Here is a 16,491-nt window from a genome sequence, read left to right on the forward strand (position 1 = left end):
GAGGGGGTGGGGTTAAAGTCTTATGTTCCACCAATCATTAGACACGTGAGTTTTATTGGGAGTGAAGGTAGAAATAATCCTGACTCCACCTCTGACCAGTGTCCCTGAAGGCCAAGGAGTGGACCGTCCTGCAGTCCACGTTGCCGGGGAAACGGCGCCGCGCCTCATTGGCCACGGACTTATTGAAGGCTACGTAGAGAAAGCGAAGGTGGGGGCGCTGTTCTGCATACTTGACCAGAGTGGTGGTCTTCCCTGTCCCTGCAACAGACACCACAAACTGAGGGACGTTCAGGGGTGAGTCCCAACACACACACACACACACACACACACACACACACACACACACACCCCTCATGCCGACCGACCCCTTTGACCTGTCGTACCTGCAAATGCTTTGATCTTGACCACATGGTCGTTCTGGATGTTGTGGTTGAGGATGAGCTGCTGTTCAGCTGTGAGCTGGTGACTGTACACACACACACACACACACACACACACACCAGAACAATGGTCCGACTGAAGTCTGGGATCAAACCCTCAACCCTGCAGTTTTATATCTAACTGAACTGAAGTATTCATTTTGGATCTTACGAACTGGACCTGGAACTGGACCTGGAACTGGACCTGGAACTGACATGACCTGGACCATTCTCCATCAGCTGCAGAACGTAGTAGATGTTGTAATGCAACCTGTGTCAGACAGACAGTCAGACAGACAGACGGATAGTCAGCCAGACAGACAGTCAGACAGTCGGTCAGTCAGACAGACAGACAGACAGACAGTCAGACAGACAGACAGACAGACAGTCAGTCAGTCAGTCAGTCAGTCAGTCAGACAGTCAGACAGTCAGTCAGTCAGACAGACAGACAGACAGTCAGACAGACAGTCAGACAGTCGGTCAGTCAGACAGACAGACAGTCAGTCAGACAGAGGGGACTGGAGTCAACACAGTCAACCTCTTGGAACTCTTGGTTCTTGGTACCTGGTACTGATGTGGACTGCGTTCCTCTCCATAGCCAGCAGGATGGTGGCCATGTGACTGAGGAACTCTGTGACTGCAGTCAGGGACATGCAGCGGGTGAGGAGAGACACCAGGGCCTGGACGTCTCCCACTCCCTCACTCAAGACCAGAATTACTGCCATGACTGCCAATGGAGTCTGGGGGGGAGGAGGAGGGGGGGGGTATATCAGTTCACTTCCTGTTACAGTGGAGGGAACTTCCTGTCCACTACAGCAGAAACTTAGAACTACAAAAAGGTCAGACATCGGGGGAGACCAGCTCAGTGAGAGAGGGTGAGAGAGGGTGAGAGAGGGTGAGAGAGGGTGAGAGAGGGTGAGAGAGGGTGAGTCTTACCTCCAGCTCCTCCTGAACGTCTGGGAGTCGTGATCTGACGGAGAACTCAGCCTGGGGGGACAGACGGTGTCTCCTCACCCAGTGGAGGACGTCTTCAGGCCTCACCCTCTCCCCCACTGTGTGCTGAGCCATGAACCTGAGTACACACCAGTACACACACCAGTACACACACCAGTACACACACCAGTACACACACCAGTACACACACCAGTACACACACCAGTACACACACCAGTACACACACCAGTACACACACCAGTACACACACCAGTACACACACCAGTACACACACCAGTACACACACCAGTACACACACCAGTACACACACCAGTACACACACCAGTACACACACCAGTACACACACCAGTACACACACCAGTACACACACCAGTACACACACCAGTACACACACCAGTACACACACCAGTACACACACCAGTACACACACCAGTACACACACCAGTACACACAGGGGGGTGTGGGGGGGGTGTCAGGTACATACACAACAAGGTTCCTGATGCTGTGCTCTGAAGACTTTGGACCTGTGATGTCACTGTTCTTCAGGATGGAGGTCAACTCTTCAACGGTTCCACGTTCTCTCTTCATGTAGCGGTAGTACTGTTTCCTGAAAGGAACAAACTGTACCACGGCAAAACACTGTAGTATTCACTCAGTACTACTTCATTTCACTGTAACTCAGTAAATAATTAAAAACAATTATAACTGTCAGGTAGCTCAGTTAGCACTGTTAGCTCAGTTAGCACTGTTAGCTCAGTTAGCACTGTTAGCTCAGTTAGCACTGTTAGCTCAGTTAGCACTGTTAGCACTAATGTCTCATATACTGGCTGGTGTTGGTTTGATTGAATGATTTCAAAGTGTTTTTTTGTGTGAACGGTTCTGACTGTACTTCATCTTTTACCCTGGTCATCTGATAAAGTTTATATGGTCAGTAACCCTGACCAACATGAACATGAACGTGTACATGTGTGTGTGTGTGTGGTTCTAACCCCGTCCTCTCACCTTGGTATCCTCCATGATCTCCCTCCACCGATGACACGTCAGCGCGACGCCTCCGTACAGATCCTGGGCAGGAAGTAGAGCCAGGATCTGCCTGAGAACTTCCTCTGGAAGGTCATCAATACAGGCCCGGGGCTGAAGCAGCGTCCTGCTGGGGCCCAGGAGCCCGTAGTGGGCGTCAGGAAGGGGCTCCACCTCCTCCTCCACCTCCTCCTCCTTAGTTTCACAACAGTCAAAATCTTCATCAAACATCCTGGATGTCATTCCCTGCAGGTAGTCCACTGTCCCCTCTGCCTCCCCCTCCCCCTCCTCCTCCTCCTCCTCCTCTTCAGCTCCTAACTCCATTGCAGCAGTGAACAGAGTGGAATCCTCCTCCTCCTCCTCCTCCTCCTCCTCCTGAACGTGATGGAGTAACTGAGGCTCTGACGTCAATGAGATGAAATCATGTTAGAGTGGAGGGATCTGACTGTGGTCTGACTGTAGTCTGACTGTCGTCTGACTGTAGACATTACCACACTTGTGTTTCTTGGGGGCCGTCCTGGGGAGGTGCCTCCTGTGGCGGTCACTGTTCCCCGGCCTCTGGTTGAAGACGTGCGGCTCTGTGAGGGAGCCGTGACCCAGGTGTTGACACTCGTCTGCGCTCAGATGTCTCCTTTTAGCCTTTCCTTGTACATCACACACACCGGGACAAAGTGTTGTTACCGTGGTTACCATAGGTAACAGTAAACCTAGAACCATCTGTCACTCCCTAACCTGCTACCCTCTGACCCCCCCAAACTGAGGGACAGGACGTGTCCCCACAGTTCAACTGTGCACTGGTGCTGTTTGTAGTCACTGGTCTTTATGCTCTACTTTATTTTACATCTGTATATAATTGTTATTTGGTTGGAACGTCAGAAACACGTCACGAGTCTAAGGCAGTGAAAGGCAGTGAGTCCCGTGGTCAACAAATCAACATTGGTCACCGCGGACACCCTGTCATGTGGTCAGTCTGTGGTCAGTCTGTGCTTCGGTCTGTTTCTACCAACCTTTCACAGCAACTTCCATGTCCGTGTCTACAAATCCATCGGTCGCTGTAAAAACGAAACCTAGCTGAAAGGAAACGACGTCACTGCCTATGGTAACACGTTATATGTCTGAGTCACGTGACCATTGGTCCGCGGTAACTCGGCTCTGAACTCTGTAGATGTGTTTGGATTTCCTGCCTGTCTTTGGGTTCGTTAGGACGTCACGACGTCGAGTCTTCTTTGAGGTTGATCCGTTTCAGCTTACATCTTATTTAATTATTACACTGCCATCTGCTGGTTGGTTTCGTGTCATTCACTCATCCAGCCCACCACAGGTCCGGGCGTGGAGACAAACAGGAACCTGGATTAAATCCAAAGATGAAATCGCTTCATTTCTTTTTAGCTTGACTCAGGCTAAGCTAAGCTAAGCTAAGCTAACACACACTGGCCCTCGGCTGTCCTCTCAAATGTCTGTGGTTGTTCGTGCGGGAGTGAGTCATTATCCAGGTGTATATTACATTACAACCAAATAACAATTAGAAAGAAGAGGAATGAAGGTCAGTCGCAGCAAGACAGAGTACAAGTGTAAAGGAAAGACAGAAGAGTGAAAGAAGAGTGAAATAGCGAGGCTACAAGGAGCAGAGCTGGAGGTGGAGCTGGAGCAGAGGTGGAGCTGGAGCAGAGGTGGAGCTGGAGGTGGAGCTGGAGCTGGAGCAGAGGTGGAGCTGGAGGTGAGTTAAAGATGCTAAGATTGTCTTTAGGAGTGACAAGAATGGACAGGATCAGGAATGAGGTCATTAGAGGGACAACACAGACAGGAAGGTCAGGAGACAAAGACAGAGAAGCCAGATTGATATGGGTGGGATATGTCCAGAGGAGGGACAGTGGAGACATTGGTAGAAGAATGTTAGAGATGGAGCTACCAGGTAGGAGAAAGAGAGGAGATATATGAAGGCAGTGAGGCAGGACATGCAGATAGTTGGAGTCAGAGGAGGAGATGCAGAGAACAGGGAGAGATGGAAATCAATGCTTCACTGGAGCAACTACTGAAAAAAGTTGAAAAAAGGAAAAGTCGGAGGAAGAAGAAGAAGAACCAAATAACAATTATATACAGATGAAGTGAAAATAAACAGAGCATAAAGTAAAGAATAATAATTTAAAAAAACAATCAATTAAAGTGAACATCTTTCCACTTTGAAGGAATCGGGAATTTGAAGTGTTTTCAGAGAACTCTGTTAAACCTGGACTATCTGGTGTTTACGAACTGCTGCCTTCAGGTTCAGACCATTAATCTGGACTTTATGTAAATCTGGAGTTGGAATGTTGGAGAAATGATTCTGTGTCGGTTGGATAAGGACTTTGGGTTATTTTGTAATATTTTCCTATACATTCTATCGGAGCAACTGGTTCCATATTTAACATTAAAACCATTCAGGTCAGGGATGTTGTACAGCGTTCTCCCCCGACTCCCCCTACTGTTCCACAGTGGAACATCATTTTCCAATTTAGAAGAACCTGTTGGTGAAATCTGAAAAGTTTTATAGGCAGTTTGGATATTTCAAAATCACAAAAACCCAAAACCTCCCACTTCCTTGAAAAGCGCTTAGGATTAGGCTAAAACCACTGAGACGTTCAATGGCTGTCGGAACTTCTCCTTCACTCCTAAATTGTTGTAGAGTGTGGAACTCACTAGGCCCAGTCACACACACACACACACACACACATTCCTGGAAGCAGCAGTGAGCACCGAAGTTGCCTTTTCTAAATGAAGTCAAAGAGAACTCGAACTTTTTAAGCTTCTTAAATCGCAGTGTTGCTAACAGTGATGGTTGAGCTAACGGCTAGTGGTAGTTTGTTTCATTCGTACACCCCCCCCCCCCCCTTTTGTTTATGTACAATGTGATTGTTCCATGGAAACCCCCTCACTGACATCTGTGGTGGGCGTTTATATGGCCAGTGGGCGGAGCCTTCCATGAAATGACGAGGCTTCTACCTCGACGTCCCGCCTCTCCCTGTTCTCCTGTACTTTTCCGTGTTTAAAAACAGCCTCCTCTCCTCAGGTTCACTCGGTTGTTCATCCGGTCAAAGCTGCGTCGTCCGCGGTAAAAGTAAAAGCAGTAAAAGACCCTGTTGTTATAGTTTCTTTTTATTTGCGTCGTGTGTGGAAACATGGCTCAGATTAACACCTGCATCAAACGCACCTTCATCACCTTCAACGTCTTCTTGGCGGTGAGTTCAGGTGGCGCTGACGCCGCCTCCAGGATGTGGGGGAATTTAAAGTGCGTAGTTTTTATAGGAGTTGATGTACAACCAGATTTGAAGTTTTATCTTCTCAAGTTCGTATTTAACAACATTTAAAGACTTCAAAAAGCAGATTTTAATTTGTTTAAATCACATTTCGATGATTCGAGTGGATGTTAACGTGAACTCTTGACACGGTAATGATTGGACAAGATAATGTCCTTAAACATTGGTACAACTGAACCAAAAGTCGTCTTTCAACTTCAATTGACTTGAAGATTCTGGCGTGCCCTGGAATGTGACCTGAAGGGGGCGTCGTTGCCATCGTAAGAAAAGATGGAAGGTTATGATTGTGTGGCTTCCTTGCAGGTGGTGGGTGGACTCGTCATCCTGCTCACATGTCTGGCTCAGATCTACACCAGCAAACAAGCGGGAGACAAGGTGAGTAAAAACAAACCAACCCTGCCCCACAGGAGCCTGACAAGATGGAGACTCAAAATGGCTGTTGTCACAGGTGGAGGCTCATCTCTTCGGCTTCATCTTCTTCTACATCCTGGGCGTCTGCACTCTGGTCCTCGCCAGCCTGGGGGCGTTTGGAGGTCACAGGGAGAGAAGAGGAGTTCTGATCGCAGTGAGTGGGGGGGGGGCAGGGGGGGTGAATTCAGTTTATGGTAATAAAAGTCTGGTCCAATAAGGTGTAAGGAGTCACTGGTCACACCATGACACTACACACTCTAGTCCAGTAGGTGGCAGTGTGCTCCTAAGAAGCGTTCAGGTGTTGAAACAGAACGTGTTCCACAGACGCCAACAGTGTTCAGTCTCCAGGGGAACTCTGTCCACTTCCTGTTGTTTGACCAGTTTGACCAGTTTAACCAGTTTAACCAGTTTAACCAGTTTAACCAGTTTAACCAGTTTAATCAGAGCAGATCAATGGGAGATGGTGCAGTGTTTTCTCTCTTCTGTTGTTGATGAGGTGTGTGTGTGTGTGTGTGTGTGTGTGCGTGTAGTTCCTGGTGTGTGTGGTGATAGGTACTGTGGCAACGTTCAGATTTGGACTCTATTTCTACAGTCTTCAACCTGAGGTCTGTATGGAACTGATGCTGTTAGAAACCAGACCAACACACACACACACACACACAACCCTTTCTCTCTGTCTGTGTGTGTGTGTGTGTGTGTGTGTGTGTGTGTGTGTGTGTGTAGGTAGTGTCAGCCCTGGAGGACGACTACCACAAACTGCTGCCTCTGAACACGGCCGCAGAGAACGTGAAGGAAATGATGGACACTGAGCAGTCAGAGGTAAGACCACGACATCACGTGATTGGCTGAAGTCAGTCCACGACCCACAGAGTGAAGGGCCGGGGGCCGTGGCATCTGATTGGCTCCTAAGTCATCTGGGTCACTGCTTCTCAGACTGTGGTACCGATGCTACGTGGGCTCCCTCTAGATGTACACGTGGGGATATGATTCCCATAAGGATTAGGGTTCACTGTTGAAGGTTAAGGTAGCAGTGGTAGTACCTGGTATGTCCAGAGGGGGCGTGACACCTGTGTTTTTCTGTGGTCCAGCTGCAGTGCTGTGGTCTGTTCAGCTACACCGACTGGCAGAGCGACATCCCACAGTCGTGCGAGTGCAGCCCTGAAGAGGCAGCAGAAGAAGGTCTGTGTGTGGACGTCACCAACAGACAGGTCGGTACCTGGCAACTGACAACGTCTTTGAAACATACCAGCAGAGAAGAAGAGAAGAATGTTAACGTAGACTTTTGTTTTTCCTCTTCAGTTCATGTTCATGCCAGAAAGAAAGACCATCTACGCCAAGGTGAGGAAACCATGGGCAACCTGTTGGGCAACCTGTTGGGCAACCTGTTGGGCAACCTGTTGGTCAACCTGTTGCTTAGTCTGTTGGTCAGCCTGTTGGTCAACCTGATGAGCATCCTGTTGGTCAACCTGTTAGTCAACCTGTTGGTCAACCTGTTGGTCAACTGTTGGTCAACCTGTTGGTCAACCTGTTAGTCAACCTGTTGGTCAACCTAGTGGTCAACCTGTTAGTCAACCTGTTGGTCAACCTAGTGGTCAACCTGTTAGTCAACCTGTTGGTCAACCTGTTGGTCAACTGTTGGTCAACCTGTTGGTCAACCTGTTAGTCAACCTGTTGGTCAACCTGTTGACGTGAGTTTCCCTCCACCCTCAGCCCTGCTTCCCCATCATCATGAACTACTTCCTGCTTGTAGTCGACATCGTCTGCGGCATCACCGTCACGTTGGCCGTGCTGGGGGTACGATTCTTACTTTAGCATTTAGCATCGATCGCACGATGAGCTTCAGACAAGGTCACATGATCAAACTGCACTTCCTGTGTTCACCTCCAGGTCCTGGCCATAATCATGTCGTCCATCATGATCCACCAGATGCGCTGGTCCAACACCACCACCATCGTCATGACGGTGCCCACCATCTTCACCTCTTCTCCACCCAAGTACGAGGAGCTGATCAATCCTCCAGGCTACTAGACCCAACCCCGTGAGTCGGTCCTGCAGTGACCAGGGTCTGACGTCCACTTCAAATATGTGCCAGACTTTCTTCTTTTTTACTTATGTAGGAAAAACAGGGCCGTCCTGGTCTTCGTTAATATTAATGAGGGTCAATGAAATCCTGAGGTCAGAGGGTCCTGGAATTAAAGATCGTTTTTTATCTTTTAAAGACAAAAAGCCACAAACGATGGATGTATCTGGGATCGTTGTTTTAGGTCTGACCTGAGGCTCAGCTCTATTTTTTTTCTCTTTTGTTGCATGTATGTTGGTATTGTTGATGAAATCAGTAAAATCAGATGGTCCCTGAACTGTGTGTGTGTGTGTGTGTGTGTGTGTGTGTGTTCTGGAAGATTGGAGTAAATCAACACCACGACCTCCGGTTACGGAGCGTTAACAGGGATTTATTAATCCCTCGGGCGTTCCCTTTGGGAAATTTAGGAAAACTGATTCTAATATGACTCCGGTTCCTGTAGTACATACTCCAGGCCTGTATGTGGCGCTGCGTCAACTATTCTCTATTGTACTAACACTGGGAAAACTTAACCTGATGTCAGAAAACCAGAAGAGAAGCCACGGAGCGTGTTTACAAACTAAGATGAAAAGGTGGAGAGGCTAGCTGTAGCACGGCAGCTAGCTGTAGCACGGCAGCTAGCCACGTTAGCTTCTCCAGCATGGCTCCACCTTTGTTGTCGTGGTGTGGTGTGAGCAGGGTGTGACCAAGGATGAACATTCCTCTCACTGCTGACCCCTACAGGTGGAGAAATGACCAAGGACAAGGAGCGTGTGCCTGATGGAAACTCTTATAATATTTTTATCATTTTTACAAAACACTTTTGGCAGTTTTTAAAAACATTCTTTAAAAAAACAAACCTCGACCTGTTCCATTTTGTGGACTCATTTTCTGATTTCAGACTGTAGAGGGCAGTATAGCATTAGCATTTCGTAATGTGAGCATTTCTCTCCCAAAGGCAGAAGAAAGATGTATTTATTTCAGTTCAGGAACAAAAGTCACAGTAAGTACAGAGAGAGAGTGAGAGAGAGAGAGAACAAAACAAAACAACAGCTGAAATGATTAAAAAAACACACACCGTTTGTACTGAGGCCAAAGCACAACATGCAGGTGTTTTGAATTACAGATTTTGTCCAGCAGGTGGAGCCTTTTACCACAAAGTCCAGTAGATTTTTTGTCGTTAGACAAGGTCACATGATCAAACTGCACTTCCTGTGTTCACCTCCAGGTCCTGGCCATAATCATGTCGTCCATCATGATCCACCAGATGCGCTGGTCCAACACCACCACCATCGTCATGACGGTGCCCACCATCTTCACCTCTTCTCCACCCAAGTACGAGGAGCTGATCAATCCTCCAGGCTACTAGACCCAACCCCGTGAGTCGGTCCTGCAGTGACCAGGGTCTGACGTCCACTTCAAATATGTGCCAGACTTTCTTCTTTTTTACTTATGTAGGAAAAACAGGGCCGTCCTGGTCTTCGTTAATATTAATGAGGGTCAATGAAATCCTGAGGTCAGAGGGTCCTGGAATTAAAGATCGTTTTTTATCTTTTAAAGACAAAAAGCCACAAACGATGGATGTATCTGGGATCGTTGTTTTAGGTCTGACCTGAGGCTCAGCTCTATTTTTTTTCTCTTTTGTTGCATGTATGTTGGTATTGTTGATGAAATCAGTAAAATCAGATGGTCCCTGAACTGTGTGTGTGTGTGTGTGTGTGTGTGTGTTCTGGAAGATTGGAGTAAATCAACACCACGACCTCCGGTTACGGAGCGTTAACAGGGATTTATTAATCCCTCGGGCGTTCCCTTTGGGAAATTTAGGAAAACTGATTCTAATATGACTCCGGTTCCTGTAGTACATACTCCAGGCCTGTATGTGGCGCTGCGTCAACTATTCTCTATTGTACTAACACTGGGAAAACTTAACCTGATGTCAGAAAACCAGAAGAGAAGCCACGGAGCGTGTTTACAAACTAAAATGAAAAGGTGGAGAGGCTAGCTGTAGCACGGCAGCTAGCTGTAGCACGGCAGCTAGCCACGTTAGCTTCTCCAGCATGGCTCCACCTTTGTTGTCGTGGTGTGGTGTGAGCAGGGTGTGACCAAGGATGAACATTCCTCTCACTGCTGACCCCTACAGGTGGAGAAATGACCAAGGACAAGGAGCGTGTGCCTGATGGAAACTCTTATAATATTTTTATCATTTTTACAAAACACTTTTGGCAGTTTTTAAAAACATTCTTTAAAAAAACAAACCTCGACCTGTTCCATTTTGTGGACTCATTTTCTGATTTCAGACTGTAGAGGGCAGTATAGCATTAGCATTTCGTAATGTGAGCATTTCTCTCCCAAAGGCAGAAGAAAGATGTATTTATTTCAGTTCAGGAACAAAAGTCACAGTAAGTACAGAGAGAGAGAGTGAGAGAGAGAGAGAACAAAACAAAACAACAGCTGAAATGATTAAAAAAACACACACCGTTTGTACTGAGGCCAAAGCACAACATGCAGGTGTTTTGAATTACAGATTTTGTCCAGCAGGTGGAGCCTTTTACCACAAAGTCCAGTAGATTTTTTGTCGTTATGATTGGGTCATATTGAAAAAAAAAAAGGAAAGATCAAAATCACCTCTGAGAATTTCTTCTTAGAATTTTATTTCTAAATACTGTTAAAGTATTTAAATATGAACATAATTAAAGTGATGCTCCGTCTTTTGTTGTTCATAAAGTGCTAAAATGTGAGTGGTGTAGAGTTTCTTGAAACTAAAGTCATAGATAATACGTTTCAGGCACCAAACGAGGATGGAATCGTATCTAAATTAGCCGTGAACCTCGGTGGAACGACCAGGTCTGAAGACGGGACAACGGAGGAGCACACCGTGTGTGTGTGTGTGTGTGTTAGCCAGAGGAGCAGCAGCCTCCAGCAGGTGTGGCCTGTGGATCGTCATCAACAATCTGTACCCCCCGCCAACTTGAAGCTGATTGGCTGGATCCATTGCCCTTCAACCTCTCATCAGCCTGAGCGTTCTCCATCATCCCTACATGAGACAGAATCAAACAGAAGGTTCAAAAAGAGCTCAGACGTTAGCTCAGGCGTTAGCTCAGGCGTTAGCTCAGGTGATAGCTCAGGTGTTAGCTCAGACGTTAGCTCAGACGTTAGCTCAGACGTTAGCTCAGGTGTTAGATCAGACGTTAGCTCAGGTGTTAGCTCAGGTGTTAGCTCAGACGTTAGCTCAGGTGTTAACTCAGGTGTTAGCTCAGGTGTTAGCTCAGGTGTTAGCTCAGGTGTTAGCTCAGACGTTAGCTCAGGTGATAGCTCAGGTGTTAGCTCAGACGTTAGCTCAGGCGTTAGCTCAGGTGTTAGCTCAGACGTTAGCTCATTTAAGCGCTAGCGTGCCGTATTACATTGGGAGCCCCCAGCGGCCCCCTGGCACCTCGCCGTGCCCCCCTGGGGGGGCCCGCCCCACTATTTGAGAAGTACTGGCCTCCACTGAGTCTTACTTTTACACAGATCCAGGAACAGCTCCTCGATGCCTTTGTTTAATTTGGCTGATGTGTGATAGTGTTTGGCTCCCACCGACTCGGCGTATCTGTGGAGAGAAGAAGAAAAAAGACGATGAACGCGGAGCCGTCGACAACAAGGCAGTGGTCACATGACCCCACGGCTGTTTACCTCTCAGCCTCATCCACAGACACGTGTCTGTCTTTGTCCAAATCGATCTTATTACCTGAGTGAATAAAAGAAAGATTTTCACATGGTTGTTAAAAACACGAGAACACAGGGGGCGCTGTTTTGTGTAAGTGTGAGAACGTACCGACTATACATAAACAAATCTCGTTCCCCAACATTTTTCTCAACTCTTTCACCCAGTTTTTCACCTGTGTTGAGGGAAAAAAAGGAAACAGACTTCAGTAAAAGTTTGTGAGAAACATCCTGGCAGTTCCAGTAACAGCTACTGTGACGCCACCTTCTGGAAGGAATCTTCGTCTGTGATGTCGTAGACTAGAACCGCTCCGTTCGAGTCTCTGTAGTAGATGGGACCTAACGCGTGGAATCTCTCCTGACCTGCCGTGTCCTGCGTGAAAAAACATCAGCCGTGTTAGCGCCACCTAACCACAAACCCAGAGAAGACTCTCGTCCGTGTCCGACTCACCCATATGGCCAGGTTCACTCTCTTTCCTGCGATGTTGAGCTTCTTTGTCAGGAAGGACGCCTGTGGAGGGAGAACGGTTCCGACCGTCACTGTTTGTTCTCAGTTCAACTCCGACAACAGTGAGGTTCGCAGCTACTCAGGTCATTACGGTAAACGTGTCAAACATCGGGAATGTTACCTCCCAGGACCACAATCAGCCAATGAAACAGAACAAACGGAACACACGTCTGATGCCCCCTCCCCCCCCCCGGAGCCTCCCCCAACATTAAGGTGTGAGTATAAACGTCACGTCCTGTTTTTATCTTTTATCTAACGCAGGAACATGGAACTGACAAGGTCGGTTCTCCACGCCTCATGATGAGGTCATCGGGTCACAGCAGCAGCCAATCACAGCTGGAGAGAACGTGGAGCGATCATGAGTCATGTGACCAACAATGACACTCACTCAGATCAATACAACCTAATACTGCAAACTACAAACTAATACAACCAGGTACAGACTAATACTGCGTACTATGCCATAATACAAGATTCTTTAGAGTACTACAATATAATACTGTTCAATACAAAGTACTACAACGTATGTTACCCCACAGACGTCACTGCTGACTGTGGGGTAACACTGAAAACTACCCCCATGTTGAAACCAAGGGAGCGTCAACTAATGCAGGTTCACCCTCAACTTTGGCAACAAGTCACAAACACACCATGACGATGATGATGATGAGCTCAGAGGGTTTATTATGGAGTGGAAGTCATTATTGATTCGTCACTGGCTGCTCCGATGGAAACACCACCTGAAGAAATGTTTCTCTGGTCACCGGAGATCTGGTGACCAACTGTTGTGATGGTTTCATAACATGACGAACAACCGTCACAGACGAGTGTGTGTCTGTAAAATCACACCATGTCTACGTTCAACTGAGTGAAAGAATAATAATCAGGGAATAATATCGTCACATCGGTCTCTGAACCAGAGTATTTTTACTCTTCCGTAACAACTGCCTCCACTCCCAACTTCTTCTTCCGCCTCTGTTGGTAGACAAGCGACAGTGTGCGTTTCTTTTCTATCTCAAACAGCCCCGGTTTCCGCAGCTGATTAAGCGGCTAGCACCTGAGCCTCAGCCCCGCTTACTCACAACGATTAGTGCCACATATCACGCGGCCGAAACCGAGTGACAGCGTCAAAAAAAAAAAAAAAAAAAAAAAAAAAAAGAAAAAAAAAACCCGAAACTGCTACAGTAAACTAGTAAAAGCCAACAGTGTAGGACAGGGGTTTCTGTCAGCCTGTTCGTCTCGGTTCTCTTACCTGTAGAGTCGTGATGTGTTTGTCGTTGAATTTATTTTCGCAGTATCGCAGCACCAACGAAGTCTTCCCAACACAGCCTTCCCCCAGCAGCACCACCTTGAACGAATACGTCTTGTTGCTGCCCGCCCCTCCGGCCGCCATGGCTGCGAGATCAAACTTTTAAAAACTAAATTTTTATCGCCGTTTGTCCAAAATCACAAACAAGCCTTCACTGTGCTAATGCTAACGTTGACACCTCCTTCAGAACTGAAGTCCTGCGTCGCTCACATCCGACTTCCGACTAAATTAAAATGCGAAAACGGCTAAAATTTCAAATGTAGACGCGAGAATAGCGTTACACGGAAGGAGTGAAACCGAAATCTTCAGGTCGACGTCATATAATTCAGCCTAATGTTGACACAAATGTATATTCAATCTAATGCGACGTCTGTTTTACCCAAGTAATGGCGTCTCTCAGAGTTAGCAGCTAACAAGCTAGCGCCGCCAAAGATCGTATAGTCTAAAATCATGGGTCACTCGTTCACTGGAGGTGGAGAGCCCGGCCCACACATCACCACCGGAAGTGGACGCATACATCCTGTTTCGATGGCGCAAAACCCCTGAAGTACCACCGAGGATCTCTGGGTGAGTAACTCTGTGAAACTGGGCTGACGTTACTCCAACGTTGGCCGGAATGTGTGTCAGTCACAGCCGAATGATACTCAAGGGTTGGTAATTATAATAATAATAATAATAATCATAATTATTATTATGATTAGTGGCGCTTTGGCCCAGAGGCAATGTCTCTGTCATTGGTGTGGAACCCCAGGGTTCACCTCCTGGGCAAGTTCGAATCCCGGTTAGGGCGGTTGGTACCTTCCAGTGGACTCACCACCTGCAGGAAGGTTTGGTACGGTGCAATGTGATTTGGGTGGAGGCTGCTGCCCCCGCGACCCGGTAACGGATAAGCGGATGAAAATGGATGGATGGATGGATGGATTATTATGATTATTATTATAGTGAGGCAGCATTAACGTGAGGCAGTAACAAGACAAGTTTTATTACAATAAATACAGCTTTAAATCCACAGATAACTAACGGTGGAACTTCCAAAAGGTTGAGTATAAAATGAACAATCGTGAAAAGAAAACTAGAAATGAGTCCAATCCGAACTGAATGTAATATCAGAACAGCCACGTGCCTAAAACAGTCGGAGGAGACTGACAACAACAACCAAACACCCTGTACGTAACAATCCCGGCTCCCGAAATATTCTTATTTTTTATAAGCACTGACATTTATAATGAATTAGTTATAAAAAAGTATGGACGGTTTTCAGTCAACGTCAACTTTACTGTCAAACAAGCCACAGATCCAGGACATGTGACACAATGAAACCGCAGTTCTCTCTGACCCACGGTGAGAAACGGCAAGAATATAAAACAGGAGATATTTACAAGATAGAATGGATATAAACTAACAGTATATGGACAATGTACAAAGAAACAGAATATATTCTGAAAACAGTTGCTGTGACGTCACTCAGTCATTAGTCATTACAGGCAGAATTGGTTTTCACTCCACTGAACCACTGAATGTTCGCAGTCTGACGTGCGCGTTAAGAGATGGAGTGAGACGTCTTCGATCTTAAACCATCTCTGTGACGTCACATGACGTTATGTTGTCAACAACACAACCTCCAATATAAACAACGTAACAAGAGTAAAGACCAGCGATAATAGTGGTAATAATACCAGCGACAACCTCACTTTCCTCCAACGACATTTATATCGGCACAACAAGAACTTGTCATGTATCTGCGTGCAGATGAGTTAACATGCCACTAGATGGCGGAGTTGGGCCAAAACCTAAAAAACGAAAAAGCCCAGCCGAAACAGAAGGATGCGATGATGTGAAGCTATAGAGAAGGTTCTTGGATGAAGAGGAGAACCCGGGAGACGGAGGACGGTCTCAGACTCGAGAATGTTACAGCACAGACACCGCAGGACCTGTTGGACTGTCCTCTGTCCTCTGTCCTCTGTGGCTGAGCGACTGTCCCACTGAATGACAACACGAGGATACACGTGCACTGTCAAGTGTTGTATCGATGCGCGCGCTCGTGTTTGTGAGAGAGCGCGACACAGAGAGAGAACCGTGTGTTTGTGTCACCTCTGTCCTGTGGACCAACAACCAGAACACCATGGCAACATGAACCTGTTCCGACTGTTTTCACCTGCTCTTTTTTGAACTTTGTTGCAGGAATGTATTCATTAATGCTCGTGTTGGAAGTGAAGACAAATAATAATCAAATAATAACAATAATAAATGATGTCGATGAAGATTCTCAGTCTTCCAGGTCAGGGTCAAGTTCAAAAAGTTCAAAAAGTTCAAAAAAAAAAAAAGGCAACTGGACGTGAATTTTTCTAAAAGAAGACGTTTTACCTCTAATCCAAGAGGCAACTGTTGCCTAACAGAACTTTAACTTTAACCATTAATAAATAATGTGGTTTTTTTTTTATTTTTATTTCCACCAACTGTTGATGTCAACGAGAGGAGAAACAATCAGTCAGAAAAAACACCTAAAAGTTCAACTGAACTGACCAATGAATCACTCACACACACACACACACACACACACACACACACTGCAGCCTGGACTCAGACCAGACTTCTTCAGACCCTGCACCACTTCGGATCCTCTGATCCTCTGATCCTCTGATCCGGATCAGTAAGATGCTGGTGTTTTAATAACAACCGTGATCTGGATCCCGTTTTGTGGAACTTTTCTCTCAGCATCAGTTCCTGCTCCCGCGGTGGAACCATGCCGGGCTTCTTGATTTTAATGAGCTCTTTTGCAGCTCTGTCAGCCGGGTGGAGGAGCGCCGCTGACGGCGGGG

General features: G+C 46.9%; 3 protein-coding genes across 10 annotated transcripts in view; 1 reads left to right on the plus strand and 2 right to left on the minus strand.

Annotated features, from left to right (window-relative positions):
• fbxo18 (F-box DNA helicase 1) overlaps positions 1-3,982 on the minus strand; it is an 8,922-nt gene extending 4,940 nt beyond the window's left edge. Inside the window, exons 1-9 of one of the 7 annotated variants that reach the window (XM_025058145.1) lie at positions 3,401-3,979; positions 2,885-3,037; positions 2,376-2,794; positions 1,858-1,994; positions 1,356-1,491; positions 984-1,159; positions 613-690; positions 384-466; positions 90-258 (exon numbers count right to left, since the gene is read on the minus strand). In XM_025058145.1, the coding sequence (XP_024913913.1) occupies positions 90-258; positions 384-466; positions 613-690; positions 984-1,159; positions 1,356-1,491; positions 1,858-1,994; positions 2,376-2,794; positions 2,885-3,037; positions 3,401-3,419 (1,370 nt within the window). In that variant the 5' untranslated portion in view covers positions 3,420-3,979. Of the gene's footprint in view, positions 1-89; positions 259-383; positions 467-591; positions 691-983; positions 1,160-1,355; positions 1,492-1,857; positions 1,995-2,375; positions 2,795-2,884 lie in introns of all 7 variants that reach the window. The other 6 variants (XM_008316141.3, XM_017034161.2, XM_008316140.3 and 3 more) reach the window with 6 other exon arrangements.
• Positions 3,983-5,385: 1,403 nt separating this feature from the next.
• LOC103383113 (leukocyte surface antigen CD53-like) lies at positions 5,386-9,854 on the plus strand. Of its 2 annotated transcripts, none has more exons than XM_025058155.1 (9): positions 5,386-5,608; positions 5,990-6,061; positions 6,135-6,251; positions 6,628-6,702; positions 6,821-6,916; positions 7,186-7,305; positions 7,397-7,435; positions 7,808-7,945; positions 9,346-9,854. In XM_025058155.1, the coding sequence occupies exons 1-8, from the start codon at positions 5,549-5,551 to the stop codon at positions 7,907-7,909; spliced, it is 681 nt and encodes a 226-aa protein (XP_024913923.1). In that variant the 5' UTR covers positions 5,386-5,548; the 3' UTR covers positions 7,910-7,945; positions 9,346-9,854. The 2 variants fall into 2 exon arrangements, with proteins under 2 accessions (XP_024913923.1, XP_008314359.1); XM_008316137.3 differs by lacking the exon at positions 9,346-9,854 and adding an exon at positions 7,985-8,454 and having other exon boundaries at positions 7,808-7,891.
• Positions 9,855-10,784: 930 nt separating this feature from the next.
• rab21 (RAB21, member RAS oncogene family) lies at positions 10,785-14,113 on the minus strand. Its single transcript, XM_008316136.3, has 7 exons — positions 13,616-14,113; positions 12,307-12,366; positions 12,121-12,228; positions 11,968-12,031; positions 11,826-11,880; positions 11,654-11,742; positions 10,785-11,190 (listed from the first exon to the last, which is right to left on the minus strand). The coding sequence occupies exons 1-7, from the start codon at positions 13,754-13,756 to the stop codon at positions 11,051-11,053; spliced, it is 657 nt and encodes a 218-aa protein (XP_008314358.1). The 5' UTR covers positions 13,757-14,113; the 3' UTR covers positions 10,785-11,050.
• Between the last annotated feature and the right edge of the window lie 2,378 nt (positions 14,114-16,491).

The sequence above is a fragment of the Cynoglossus semilaevis genome, chromosome 8 (genome assembly GCF_000523025.1).
Source record: "Cynoglossus semilaevis isolate Cse_v1.0 chromosome 8, Cse_v1.0, whole genome shotgun sequence".
In the NCBI taxonomy this organism is placed as follows: Eukaryota; Metazoa; Chordata; class Actinopteri; order Pleuronectiformes; family Cynoglossidae; genus Cynoglossus; species Cynoglossus semilaevis.

Bases quoted from the DNA above. Each gene is read 5' to 3' on its own strand.
- rab21 (XM_008316136.3), bottom strand. From the start codon at position 13,756: ATGGCGGCCGGAGGGGCGGGCAGCAACAAGACGTATTCGTTCAAGGTG. The intron at 12,367-13,615 runs GTAAGAGAACCG...CTCCCTCCACAG, and splicing joins AACACATCACGACTCTACAG to GCGTCCTTCCTGACAAAGAA. The intron at 12,229-12,306 runs GTGAGTCGGACA...TTTTTCACGCAG, and splicing joins GAGTGAACCTGGCCATATGG to GACACGGCAGGTCAGGAGAG.
- LOC103383113 (XM_008316137.3), top strand. From the start codon at position 5,549: ATGGCTCAGATTAACACCTGCATCAAACGCACCTTCATCACCTTCAAC. The intron at 6,917-7,185 runs GTAAGACCACGA...TCTGTGGTCCAG, and splicing joins TGGACACTGAGCAGTCAGAG to CTGCAGTGCTGTGGTCTGTT. The intron at 7,436-7,807 runs GTGAGGAAACCA...CTCCACCCTCAG, and splicing joins GAAAGACCATCTACGCCAAG to CCCTGCTTCCCCATCATCAT.